Below are 14,930 nucleotides of genomic sequence, written 5' to 3' on the forward strand. Positions count from 1 at the left end.
ACTATGTATAAAATGCCATTCAGCATCTGTAAAGCATTATCCAGTTTACATAGCACTTGCAGGTATTAGCAACAGCCAGCTTTCAAGATGGCCCCAATGAAATCTTTCCTTCTGGTATCAATGCACTTATGTAGTTTATTCCCACAGTGAAACAGACTGTTCTGTGTGACCTGTAGAATATGTCAGAACTGAGTTCATCTAACTTTTAAATAGATCATAAAAGGCATGCTTCTTCTGCCTTGCATGCTTAGATCATGTGCGCTGGGTGAAGTCAGGCTTCATGTAAGAGTTCAATCAGGTAGCCCTGTGAAGAGGTCTACATGGGGAAGAACTAGGACCTCTGGCCAACAGCCATCATCAACTTGGCAGTCATGTGAGTGAGTCACCCTGGAGGTAAATCATCTAGCTCCAGTCAAGCCTTCAATAATTGCAGCCCCAGCTGGTCTCTGATTACAACCTCCTGAAAGACACGGAGAGCTGTCCAGCCAAACTGCTCCAGAAATCCATACCCAGAGATAAAAAATCCGTACCTGTTAAGTGATTATTGTTTTTAGCCAAATTTTGAGTTTTCAGTCATTAAGTTTTGATTTGCTACAAAGTAATAACACCATAGGGACACCGGGATGGTTAAGTCAAGTTAAGTGTTTGCCTTCAGCTCAGGACATGATTCTAGGATCCTGGGATCCAGAGCCACATCAGTCTCCTTCCTCAGTGGGAAGCCTGCTTCTCCCTCTGTCTCTGCCTGCCACTCCCCTGCTTGTGCTCTGATAAATAAAAGTGGAAAAAAAAGTAATACACAATGCACGAATGGATCCTATCATATTGTATAGCATTAGGGAGGAAATCTGAAGCTTGAACAAGTTCAGCAATTTGTGGATGGTTATATATGTTTATCTCCTAAATGAAAATACAGGCTATTTATTTAAAGCTAAGCCAGGGCACCTGGGTGGCTCAGCGGGTTAAGCCTCTGCCTTCGGCTCAGGTCATGATCTCAGGGTCCTGGGATTGAGCCCCGAATTGGGCTCTCTGCTCAGCGGGGAGCCTGCTTCCTCCTCTCTCTCTGCCTGCTTCTCTGCCTACTTGTGATCTCTCTGTCAAATAAATAAATACAATCTTTAAAAAAAAAAAAAGCTAAGCCAGAATTCCTTCTATACCATCTTCTTTGGGAGCTCACCTTATGACACCAATTCCCACTGAGCATGCCTTTTTGCCATACTTGTGCTCATAAATTCTGTAAAAGTGATAACTTTTTTCTTTGTGACATTCATGGCTGGAGCTATAGCAAAGATGGCCTTCAGACCGTTCTAGTATGGGGCTTCTGACTGCTGGCCCACAGAATCACAGAAATCACTCTTCATTATCTGAACCAACTTTGTTTTGGAAAGCAAAAAAAAATGACCTTGTTTTCCTGGAACTGAAATGTAAAAATTAAGGGGAAAAAAGGAAAATAGGGCTAACTTTAAAGAATATATTCCAAGTAAGTTTTTAAATGATAACAGAAAAATCATCAATCACATTGTTTTTCTGAGTCACCAGAACAGCTTATTTCTAGTACCAAACACCTATCTCATATTCAACTTGGGCAACATTTATACTGGTCACAACAGAGAACTCATAGGAGAAGCAGATAAACTATGGAATAACAAAAAGACAAAACAAAAACAAAAAAATAACAAAACAAACAAAAAAAACAAAGCTGGGGCGCCTGGGTGGCTCAGTTGGTTGGACGACTGCCTTCGGCTCAGGTCATGATCCGGGAGTCCGGGGATCGAGTCCCACATCGGGCTCCCAGCTCCATGGGGAGTCTGCTTCTCCCTCTGACCTTCTCCTCGCTCATGTTCTCTCTCACTGTCTCTCTCTCAAATGAATAAATAAAATCTTTAAAAAAAAAAAAAAACAAAACAAAAAACAAACAAAGCTTAGTCTACAGGTAAATGAGCAATACTCAACAACAATTCGACTCTAATACCCATGAGCTACCCTTACTATTAGGAATGACTTCCTTAAAGCATATTCTAGAAATCATTCAAGGTATGGAAGAAAATTTATTTAGCTTTGTGAGGCTTTACTTTCACAATAATACATACCGTTGGCACTCTAAGACCCTATTAAAATTTCATAAATTGCCTTAATAAGGCAAATATTTAGGTTGATTTTATGAGACTTTCAGACATTTAAGTTTGAGAAAGTTAGTGGTTTTCAGAATTTGCACACATGATGACAAAACAGTAAAAGTAATCAAAGAATGAGACTTTCTTAACAGCCCTAATAATACAGTAAGTTGCAATGTCTAATCAAACATCTATTCCTAGGTTTATATTTATTTTGATCCCATATTTTCCATTTTAAACTCTGGCACTTTCTTCTGAATATAGGTTACAAATAATCTTTTGTCTTAACTCCCAGTTTTAATACCACAAAGTCACCTGTTTTACCTTGACTATATTTTTATTACTTAGTGTAGGATATGCTTTTTAAACTAGTTATACTCCAGTAACTCTGTGAATGGAAAAATGTTAAGAAAACTAAGAACAAATAATGGAGTAATTCTTTCATTGATCCTCATCCAATTTCAGGAAAATCACTTCCCAAGCAGCAATTCTCTCTGATAAAAACCTGTGATGGTTTACTAGATACTGTGTACTTTTAATAGCTCCAACACTGGAAATACTTGATAACTGAGAGTAAATTAATAGGCTAACATTTAAAAATGTATACTTTAATAAGCATATAAACAATTAGGTAAGCTTTTGCAGAAGCTGACCAAGATACATATATTAGAAGATACAACTGTCCATCTAAATTTTCTATATTTCATTTTTTTCTTTTTGCAGAGTATTCAAGTTGTTTGCTATATAATTTCTCATGTGCCATTTTGGATTTTTGGACAGTCTTTATTGTAAAGACTATTTTTTTGTCTGATGACAAATAGCAGCCACACTGTCAGTGATTATTCCGGACCTCCACGCTGAAAAGGAAAAAACAAAGCAAAAAATTAGGTGTTATATTTACAGAAGAAATGTTTTCATGGTCACTATACAAATTTACACCACTTTAAGCAAATGACCTTTAGGGTTTAAAAAAACAATTTCAATTTTTCATTTCTCTTAGGCACTCCTATCAATGTTATAAACAATTTCTGATCTGGAAAGGACTCAAGGTTGACCCTGATTGGTGGGCCTCAAATTTCTTGGTCTCAGCAGCCCTTCACACTGAAAAGTTACCAAGGACTCTAATGAGCTTCTTTCATGTATTACGGTTATTACTACTTTCCATATTATACTTCCACACATATATCCCTTCATGTATCTCTACTGAGGGCTTGTACATGGTTTACTTCTCATAGTCCGGGCCTGACTATCTTGGTCTTAGTTATTGACCCACCATGACAAGGTGATGGAAGAGCAAGAAAATCAGCCTATGAAATTCCAAAAGCCAAAAATGTTCATGTTTTGATAGTACTAAAATAAAGAGCAATGACATACTTGGATAAATTCAATTTCTTCTTGAGATACAAGTTTCCTTCTGTATTTCTGAGGTAATGTTTTTATTATTTCTGCAGTATCTGGTGGACCCTGATGCATCAGCAAATCTGGTGATTTACTTCCTTTAGAATGCTGTGAAATTGAAGAAGAGTGAGATGGTAGTCCAGCTGATCTCAAAACTTCTGATACTGAAAAAAAATATATAATTAGAGAAATAAATTGTTCAGGTATCTTAAAATACTATTTTGAGTTATCTATTATTGAGTAAGCAAGTCATTCTTCAAGTGCTAAGTGTAATTCTAACAGGTATTACTGAGTAACTTAGTTGGGTAAAGTTCATTTTAAATAAGGAGGTAGGCTTAAGCGAATGAATTACTAAAACAAGTTTGTAAAATAATAAAACTTCTAGGTAGTGGAGTTCAACCCATATAGATAATCTCATAACCTGAATTTTGTCAAATGCTGGCATTTATAGTTAAAAATATCCCTATAAGGGGTGCCTGGATGGTTCAGTTGGTTAAGCAATTGCCTTTGGCTCAGGTCATGATCCCAGGGGCCTGGGATCCCTGCACAGTGGGAAGCATGCTTCTCCCTCTCCCACTCCCCCATTTGTGCTCTCTGTCAAATAAATAAAATCTTTAAAATATATATATAGATATAGATATATCTTTATATATATATCTATGCATATATATCTATATATATAGAGAGATATATATCCTTATAAAACTTGTTAAGCTCCTCCCTGAATTGAAGATCAAATATCTTATAATAAAAACAGGGACAAGAATAATGATTACTGAGTAATGTATAGAGTTGTTGAATCACTATATTGGGCACTGTAAATTAACTCTACTGGAATTAAAAAAAACAACAGGGACAAAGGACTGGGTGAAATGGAAAGAAAAGAGGAGAACAACGTGTTCAGAATCTTGAGTTACTTTATAGGCAATGATTGCTCAGGGCTAAGGCAGTCTTCATCTATTGAGTGAATGAGTAAATGAGTGAATGAAAGAAAAGAAGGTCAGTTGGGAGAAAAATATAGGAATGGCTACTGTTCCTCACAATCTCTCCAATGTAAGCATGGGATAGTCTTTTCAAGGACAGAAGAAAGGAAAGAACAAAAATTTCCCTTTATAAAATCAATATCCTTAAAAATTCAGAGACAGGGTGCCTGGGTGGCTCAGTGGATTGAGCCGCTGCCTTCGGCTCAGGTCATGATCTCAGGGTCTGGGATCGAGTCCCGCATCGGGGTCTCTGCTCAGCAGAGAGCCTGCTTCCCTCTCTCTCTCTGCCTGCCTCTCTGCCTAGGTGTGATCTCTCTCTGTCAAATAAATAAATAAAATCTTTAAAAAAAAAAAAAATTCAGAGACATTTCTGTTGAGTCACCACCTTTTTATTTTTTTTTTTTTATTTTTTTTTTTTAAAGATTTTATTTATTTACTTGACAGAGAGAGATCACAAGTGGGCAGAGAGGCAGGCAGAGAGAGAGAGGAGGAAGCAGGCTCCCTGCTGAGCAGAGAGCCCGATGTGGGACTCGATCCCAGGACCCTGAGATCATGACCTGAGCTGAAGGCAGCGGCTTAACCCACTGAGCCACCCAGGCGCCGAGTCACCACCTTTTTAAATGGAGGTAATATGAAGTTAATTTCTACTTGCATAAAACCTAGCAGACCACTGTGATCTAAGCTACAATGGTCTCATGGATTTTAAAATGAGTAAGAATGCCTATAATAGCATATTCATATATAAAAATGCTTGTACATATATATGTATTTTAAAAATCTGAAGTATAACTTACCATTAGGTTTAGGATTGTCTCTTCTGTCAGGGAATCTTATTAATGGAGTATGTGGCTTGACTACCTAAAGGAAAAATTAAATACATGGAAAAAAAAGATGAAGCACTAAAACTATTAACTATAAAAGAAACCACCTACTGAGCTTCACAGATACCTTTGTTAAAATAAACTTAGTATTTCACAGCAACTTTATTTTTTTTTTTAATTATTTATTTATTTGACAGACAGAAATCACAAGGAGGCAGAGAGGCAGACAGAGAGAGGAGGAAGCAGGCTCCCCGCTGAGCAGAGAGCCCGATGTGGGGCTCGATCCCAGGACCCCGGGATCACGACCTGAGCCAAAGGCAGAGGCTTTAACCCACTGAGCCACCCAGGCGCCCCTTCACAGCAACTTTAAATCTTACTATTTTACTCTTCCCCAACCAGGAGAGCTGGTCTATAAACTATTAATTTATCTTATCTGCTCTTCATAGTAACTTTGGACTTTACACTTAACTTAAATTTTACTATACTTTATATTATTTATTTTATACTTTATATTTATACTTTACTTATATTTTACTATACTACCAACTGACCTCAAAAACAACCCTATGGAGGCACCTGGGTGGCTTAGCTGGTTAAGCAACTGCCTTCGGCCCAGGTCATGATCCCAGAGTCCCGGGATCAAGTATCACATAGGGCTCCTGCTCCGCAGGGAGTCCACTTCTCCCTCTGACCTTCTCCCCTCTCATGCTCTCTCTTACTTGCTCTCTCTCTCAAATAAATAAATAAAATCTTTAAAAAAAAAACAACAACCCTATGAAATAGATGACACAGATCTTATGTTGCTGACATGTATTGCCCTGCTGCCTGGTAAGAATTCGAAGTTTCCTGACTTGTATTGAGTTTGTTTTCCTATGTCAATATCTAGCAGTGTAAAATAGGGTAAAAAGCATACTAAAAATTAGGTCATTAAGAAAATACTTTTTCTAAAAAAAAAACAAAAACAAAACAAAAAAACCACAACTTTTTCTGGGATGCCTGGGTGGTTCAGTCGGTTAAGCATCTGCCTTCAGCTCAGGTCATGATCCCAGGGTTCATGAATCCAGTTCCGCCTTGGACTCCGTGCTCAGTGGGGAGACTGCTTCTCCCTTTGCCCCCCATGCCCCTGCTTGTGCTCTCACTGTCTCTCTGACAAATAAATAAAATTTTTAAAAGAAAGTAGTTTTTCAAAATTACAAAAGTAACACATGTTCTGTGTAAAATAATTGGAAGAAATGGAAAAAAGCACAAATAAGAAAACACTGTCTATAATTCCCAAGCCCACAAAGAACAATTTCAACATTTTGTTAGTGCTTTTGGTCTGAGGGCTATACCCACGGTAATATTTTTAGAATATTGTTTTTATAACAAATATTTGCAGAGTATTACTGTTTTATCCCTAGAATTCCAGATAATGCTATAGAGGAACTTAAAGGGATCTTTCAATATTAAATTTTCTGAATACACAATGCTAAGACTCTAATGAACAGTATTATTTGCATCTAAAGTAATCTCTGAGTTGCTCTGTGACTAGTGATAGTGAGATATGTTTATCTGCAAAATACTGTATATATGTATTACATATTAGTTTATATGAGTACAGAAGTAAATAGGTTCATTGAGACCAGCCTGAAACCACCACCATAACTGTGCTGCTGTAAGAAAATGCTAGAATAGAGTTGTCTCCCACAGTATAAGGGTACACACAAGTCTTTCATGCTAAAAAACGAAGAGTCTAATGTAACATTGTGTGTCAACTGTACTTAAATTAAAAAAAAATTTTTTTAAAGATTTTATTTATTTATTTGACAGAGATCACAAGCAGGCAGAGAGGTAAGCAGAGGCAGAGAGAGGCAGCCCTCCCCCCCCAGAGCAGAAAGACCGATGTAGGGCTCAATCCCTGGACCCTGAGATCATGACCTGAGCCGAAGGCAGAGGCTTAACCCAATGAGCCTCCTTAAATAAAAAATTTTTAAAAAACCAATTATCCCTCTAGTGACTATTTTTCCTTTTCATAGCCAAGCTTCCTGAAATAATGTTTTATCCATCCATTTTCAATACCCTATTTAAAAGTTTTAAACATGTTCAACAGCTTTCAAGATAAACTTCAAACTTAGATTTGTCATTCACAGGCCCATCCTGATTTGGCATCTACTTACCTCTCAAGCCTCAATCCCCACCACTGCCTTATATACATTTTTTTTTAAGATTTTATTTATTTATTTGACAGAGAGAGAGAGATCACAAGCAAGCAGAGAGGCAGGCGGGGGTGGGGGAAGCAGGCTCCCTGCTGAGCAGAGAGCCTGATGTGGGGCTCAATCCCAGGACCCTGAGATCATGACCTGAGCCAAAGGCAGAGGCTTAACCTACTGAGCCACCCAGGCACCCCTGCCTTATATACCTTTTATTCCAGGTATTCTGAAGTACTTTTCTGTTCCCTATTCATCATGCCATTTCATCCCATTCAATCCACAGCTTGTGTTCCATGCCAGGATATCTATCCTCAGTCCTGTCCTGCTTCCATTTTTCAGTCAGTGCTTTCATGTTTATTAATTTTTTTTAAGTTTTAAGATTTATCTATTTGAGAGAGAGCAAAGGGGAGTGAAAGAGAGAGAGCATGAACAAGGAGACGAGGAGAGGGAGGAGAAGCAGACTCCTGGCTGAGAAGGACAGCTGACACAGGGCTCAATCCCAAGACCCTGGGTATCATGACCTGAGCTGAAGGCAAACCCCTAACAGACTGAGCCACCCAGGTATCCCTCATCTGTTGATCTGTTAAAACAATCAAATATCACTTCCCTCTAAAAAGCTTTCCTGATTTTAAAAGTGTGATTTTAAAACTCCTCCTCTGGGTTTCCATGGCATCTGTGCCAGTATATCTGTGGGTGAGATTCCTCGGAAAGAGACTGCTGAGTCAAAAGAGAAAAAAGCCAATCTTGAGAAGTACTGGTAGATTTTCTTTCACGGAGTTTATACTGTTTTACATTCCCATATTGGATCCTAGAGTGACCAATGAGTGCCTGCTTACACACAGCCTTCCCAAAAGACTTGTGTTATCTGACTTGTACATTTTTAATCAAATCTCAGTAGGGAAAAATGTTATCTCCATGTAGTTTTCATTATCAGCTATCTTATAAGTAAGGCTGTTCATCTCTTCATATGGTTAAGAGCATTTTCATTTCTTTACCTGTGAAGATGATATTCACAGCTATTGCCTATTTTTCTATGCTTATAAGTTCTTTATATAGTATGCTTATAAACTCTTTTTCTGTTGCAAATTTTTTACCTAGTTTTTTTTTAGTTAAATGGTTTTTATTTTTTTGGATGAGTAAACATAGCTTTTTTTTTTTTCCCCCTTCCAGTACAGCCCACATTATCAGTTTTTTCCCCTTAATACATCTTGATTTTTATTTTTAAAGATTTTATTTAGGGACGCCTGGGTGTCTCAGTGGATTAAAGCCTCTGCCTCCGGCTCAGGTAATGATCCCAGAATCCTGGGATTGAGCTCCCCTATAGGGCTCTCTGCTCAGCAGGGAGCCTGCTTCCCCCTCTCTCTCTCTGCCTGCCTCTCTGCCTACTTGTGATCTGTCAAATAAATAAATAAAATCTTAAAAAAAAAAAAGATTTTATTTATTTATCTGACAGAGAGACACAGGCAGAGGAAACATAGGCAGGGGGAGTGGGAGAGGGAGAAGCAGGCTCTCCGCTGAGCAAGGAGCCCCATGCGGGGCTCCATCCCAGGACTCTGGGATCATGACCTGAGCCGAAGGTAGACGCTTAACAGCTGAGCTACCCAGTACCCTGTATCTTGATTTTAAAGCATAGTTGGGTAAGTTTTCACTGTTCCAGTTAGAAAGAAAGTCTTGTTTTCATTTAGTATTGCATGGTATTGTTTCTTTTAATTTTCAATTCTGAAATAATTACGGAATCATACGAAGTTGCAAAAAATGTACAGGGAAATTCCTGGTAACTTCATTCAGTTTCTACTACAGTAGTATCTTACATAACTATAGCACAATATCAAAACCAGGAAACCGACACTGGTACAGTCCATACAGCTTATTTTAGATTTGGTCAGTTTTATATGTACTCATTTGTGCATGTATAATTCTTTGCAATTTTGGCTTCATTTTTTACATTAAGATATCAGATCCCTTTGCAATTTATCACTTCCTCCCCAACTAACCCCTGGCAACCACTGATCTTTTTATTGTTTCCAGTTTTCTCTTCCAGAAGGTCACATATTTGGAATCATAAAGTAGTCTTTTCAGTTTCTTTCATTCAGTAACATGCATATAAGTTTTCTCCATGTCTTTTCATGGCTTGATAGCAAATTCCTTTTTAGTGTTGGATAATATTCCATTCATTGCCTGAATGTATCACAGTTTATGTATCTATTCACCTACTACTAAAGGATATCTTGGTTGCTTCCAAATTTTGACAATTACGAATAAAGCTGCTATAAATATCCATGTGCAGGTTTCTATGTAAATGTAAGTTTTCAGCTCATTTGGGTAAACAGCAAAGTGCAATTTTTTTTTATCATATAATTAAAGTATATCAAGTTTTTTGTTTTTTTTTTAAGATTTTATTTATTTATTTGACAGAGAGAAATCACAAGTAGATGGAGAGGCAGGCAGAGAGAGAGAGGGGGAAGCAGGCTCCCTGCCGAGCAGAGAGCCCGATGCGGGACTCGATCCCAGGACCCTGAGATCATGACCTGAGCCGAAGGCAGCGGCTTAACCCACTGAGCCACCCAGGCGCCCCAGTATATCAAGTTTTTAAAGAAACTGCCAAACTGCCTTCCAAAGTGGCTGTACCATATTACATTCTCAGCAGGAGCGAATGACTGCCTAGTGCTCTACATCTTTGCCAGCATTTGGCAGTATTCACATTCTTCTGGATTTGGGGCACTCTAGCAGGTATAAAGTTATATTTCTTTGCTGTTTTAATTTGCAAATCCATGATGACATATGATATTGAGCACCTTTACATATGCCTGTGATCTGTCTTTGATGAGGAGTCTGTTCAGGGCTTTTGGCCATTTTGTTGTTGTTGTTTTTAAGTGGGCCCCACAGCCCAGCACAGGGCTCAAACCCAAACTCAGGACCCTGTCAAGACCTGAGCTAAAATCAAGAGCCAGACATTTAATGGAATGAGCAACCTAGGCACCCCACCCAATTTTAAATCAGGTTGTTTTCTTGTGTTAAGTTTTAAGAGGTTTTTTTTTTTTTTTAAAGATTTTATTTATTGGGGCGCCTGGGTGGCTCAGTGGGTTAAGCCTCTGCCTTCGGCTCAGGTCATGATCCCAGGGGCCTGGGATCGAGTCCCGCATGGGGCTCTCTGCTCAGTGGGGAGCCTGCTTCTCCTCATCTCTCTCTCTGTCTGTCTCTCTGCCTATTTGTGATCTCTCTCTCTGTCAAATAAATAAATAAAATCTTAAAAAAAAAAAAAAGATTTTATTTATTTATTTGATAGAGATCACAAGTAGGCAGAAAGGCAGGCAGAGAGAGAGGAGGAAGCAGGCTCCCTGCTGAGCAGAGAGCCCGATGCAAGGCTTGATCCCAGGTCCTCCGATCTTGACCCGATGTGAGGCTTGAGCCCAGGACCCTGGGATCATGACCTGAGCCGAAGGCAGAGGCTTTAACCCACTGAGCCACCCAGGCGCCCCAGATCATTTACATTTACAGATATAACTCACAAGTTGGGTATATTTTGTCATATCATTTTATGATCATTTAAATATAAATTCCTTTGTTGTATCTTTTTTTTTTGCTTTCACTTGTGGTTTTTTTTAATTTGGAAAGAATTATAAATTATGGCTTTTTTGCATTTATATTTACATTACTACCTTTACATAATACCCTTAATGGCCACCTTCTGAGATACTACCCATTGGTACATTACTATGAGAAAGAATGAAAGCAGGTGGTAGTGATCGCTTCTCTGCTTTCCTTCCCATCTTTTACTACCAGTTAATAACCAGAGGCAGGTGTATTCCAGCTTTTGTATACTCTCCCCCTTATTCCTCCATTTTAAAAGTTGAATTAGAGCTATACTGTCAGAACAATAGTATTACCAACAAGTCTTTCACTGTATCTCCATTATTCAGTCTTGTTCTTACAGTCACATAATTCAATGTTCATATCCATTTCCTATGCTGAAACAACTCTGAGTACAACTAAGTATTCCTCAGTTGTCTTTCATTCTCTGGGAGATCTAGTAGGAAGGGCTGCAGGGAACAATATTCCCTGAGTTAGTGAAGGTGTAGAAGGGTTTTTAGCCTTTACAACTTAAAGGCCAATGTAGCCAGATACATCTCTGGTTATTATTTTCCATCCTTAACTACCTTACATATGTTATCCAAATGTCCTCCTTTATGAACTATTATTGTTGTAAACTCTGATAACTTTCATTCTCTTTTAAGTGCTTGGTCTTATAGCCTGGATCACCCAAATTTTTTCTTTTTCTCCTTTAAAATCTAAAGATTCCAGGGGCCCCTGGGTGGCTTAGTCAGTGGGGCATCCAACTCTTGGTTTCAGCTCATCATGACCTCAGGGTCCTGAGATCCAGCCCTGTGTGCATCAGGCTCTTGGCTCGGTGGTAAGTCAACTTGTCTCCCTCTCTCTCTGCCTTCCCACCCCCACCCCCATGTAAGTGCTTACACACATGTGCTCCCTCTCTCTCAAATACATAAATCTTAAAAAAAAAACACAAACCAAACCTCAAGATTCTACTGGAATATACCCATTAGTCAACTACAGTTGGTTAATTCTCTCAAGTCTAAGGTATAGTTTTAAGTCTTCTTTTATATCAAGTTTTATTAAGTTATACATTTTGAGACTTGTTCTATTTGCTTGTACTTTTTCAGAGACTACTTATTATGCAAAAGTTGCATCTTCCTGTTTTTATCTACTTCTGTGACTTCCTTTGAATTGGTCTAATCTTTTCCTTTTTCTGTGATTTTTTTTTCCTTTTCCTCTTTTCATGCACCATTTCCTTTAACAAAACTTCTGAGTTGCCTATTTACCTTTATATTCCTTCTACTTTAGTATTTACTTCTGAAAAGTTCTTTTAATTCTTCACTGAGTTCAGAGCTATATTGTCCCTAAAATCTTAACCTACAATCTAACTTCAACCACAACCTTTTTGTGTATAACTCTTCTCTGTTACTTTCCACTGTAAGCATCACCAAACCCTTCATTTCCTTGATTGTTCCTTTTCCGGTCAACTGGTTCCACCATGACTTTACCTCCTTTCTTATTTAGCTTAGGACCCAGGGACCATTCAATATTCTATTACCAGCACTCCCATGCTCCTTCCTAGAGGTGTATCTTCACCTCACTTGTAAATCTCAAACCCTGAATTAATCCAACTACCCTTCTTCCCATGTCTCATGCAGCCAAAATGATTTTGTAAATGATAAATTATCACTTTTGCTTACATTAGTCCAAATATATCAAATATATATGCTTGCCATTCCATCATTTTTATATGTCTTCTTGTAGATATAGTCATTTCTCTTAGGTATAAACCTAGGAGTAAAATTACTAGGTTACAGGGTAGGTATGTTTAATTACTAGCGACTGACAAAACAGATTTCCAAAGTGGCCATATGAATTATAATTCTACCAGCAACAATGAGGGTTTCTCTTGGTATTGCCAGTTCTTAAAATTTTAATAACTTTAGTAGATGCAGTGGCACTTCCTGGCTTTAATTTGTATTCTCCTGGCAAGAGTTAAGTAGAACATTTTTTCCCATGCTTATTGCTTATTTTTATATCTTCTTTTGTGCAGTTTCAACTTTTTAACCCATTTATAAATTGAGCTATATATATTATGGATATGTATGGTTATACATTATGGGTACCAGTCCTTTGTCAGAGGTTCTCCTTGTCCTCACAGAATCTTTAATTAGTTAATGCTCAGTATCTACCTACTGAATAAGTGAGGATCATTCCTTGCAATGGGACCGAAGGCTGGGATCTAGGATTATCTTTCAAACCGAAACAAGGAAACAGGCTGTGTAAAACCACCACAAATGTGCAGGTTGTGTCCCTTTATATATTAACTTTACCTCTCCTGTTTAATTTAGCCATCACTGCTGGAGAAGCAAATACAAAAGCTATCAGGAGTTTGTAATTGATGTGTGGATTAACAAAGTTCCTCTAAGCTACCAATTTAAACTCAAGGGGAAAAAAGCTTGGCCACAGAAGGCCTGGGAAAGCGCCAGCCATACATGTTTTAATGCATGTAAAACATTACAGATAAACTTAAATAATATCTTTCCCCCTTTCAATTCCCCCCACCCAGCCAGTAACTAGATGCTGGGATTGGTGGGGGAGGACAGGCCCGGGGTGAGTTCGCAGCTCACAGGCCAGTTCTCAGGCTATTCCCAAGACCTTGAAGGGACACCGGGTCAGATACAAGGTTCGCTTCCTTCCACTCGCCGTTACCGCCTTCCTTACGATTGGCTCATCCGGGGACATCACAGACGATGCTAAACGTCGATTGGCCAGACTACCGCCAGGGCAGCCTAGCCCGCTGACTCCTAAGAGGGCTACGGAGGTCCTGGCAGAGTATGGTCCGGGGACGGGGCAGCTGTTCTGCGCCTACCTGCTGACACACTGCAGTCCTGCAGCATGGCTTGAAGCCTCCGCTATAGTCCCGGCTCACTGCCCGACCCAGTGGGCTCAAGGTCCAATTCTCACACATACCCCCGGGCCGCGTCGCTGGCGCTACCCAAGGCCGCGGTGACGGCGCAGCCTCCGCCACCGCCTTGTCTCCCCAGCGCCCTTACTATAATCAGCAGTGTCCCTACCACTCACGGTGCGAAAAAGCGGCAAAATTTCCTTACCTGAACGACCCTGCTGGCAGACGCCATCTTGCTGCCCATCATGACCCCGGGATGGGGCAGCTTCCGGGGCGCTAGCTAGGCGCAGAGAGAACAGGAGTCCAGGGCAGCTGGGGGCGGGCCCTGCCTGTGGCGTCACGGAGGAGGGACGAGCCGGCGATCCGGTGGGATCGTCCTCCACGGCGGAGTTAACCCACCCTCTGCGCCTGACCCCGCCCCACCCCGCCCCGCTTTCCGGCTAGGAATTGCCACACGTGCTTCCCATTGTTCAGTTTTGCAGACGAAGGTCTGTGGTGTTCCGTGTGTTTCGCACATAAACCCATGAGTAAATTAGGGCCATTTCCTTATCCAGATAGCCAGATTCTAATTTAAGTAGTGTCCAAAATTTAACCTGAAGCCAAACATGAAGTCACGTGGCTTCCTAAAATAAACAGTCTTGTTGAAACTTGGGAGTTAGGGGTACCTAGGTGGCTCAGTTGGTTAAGCAACTGCCTTCCGCTGGGGTAATGATCATGGAGTCCCAGGATGGAGTCCCTCATTGTGCTCCCCACTCAGCTGGGAGTTTTCTTCTCCCTCTCACCCTCCCCTGCCTCAGGCTCTCTCTCTCCCCTGCTTTTGCTCTGTCAAATAAATAAAATGATAATAAAATGATCAGCCAAACTATGGATCCAAAAGAGATATAAATGTTTGTTAAAAGCCAGGGAATTGTTCAGCACTTGAGGAAAAACTGACTATGTCAGGTTTGGGCTTTAGAAGGGAATACAAA

General features: G+C 39.7%; 1 protein-coding gene across 1 annotated transcript; it reads right to left on the reverse strand.

The window, feature by feature from the left end:
• Nucleotides 1-2,025: 2,025 nt before the first annotated feature.
• On the reverse strand, nt 2,026-14,317 carry MRPS36 (mitochondrial ribosomal protein S36). The gene is made up of 4 exons (XM_045075258.1): nt 14,168-14,317; nt 5,287-5,350; nt 3,486-3,673; nt 2,026-2,968 (listed from the first exon to the last, which is right to left on the reverse strand). The coding sequence occupies exons 1-4, from the start codon at nt 14,207-14,209 to the stop codon at nt 2,951-2,953; spliced, it is 312 nt and encodes a 103-aa protein (XP_044931193.1). The 5' UTR covers nt 14,210-14,317; the 3' UTR covers nt 2,026-2,950.
• Nucleotides 14,318-14,930: the final 613 nt, after the last annotated feature.

This window comes from Mustela putorius, unplaced genomic scaffold (genome assembly GCF_011764305.1).
Source record: "Mustela putorius furo isolate JIRA1106 unplaced genomic scaffold, ASM1176430v1.1 tig00000145_pilon_pilon_pilon, whole genome shotgun sequence".
Taxonomy (NCBI): Eukaryota; Metazoa; Chordata; class Mammalia; order Carnivora; family Mustelidae; genus Mustela; species Mustela putorius.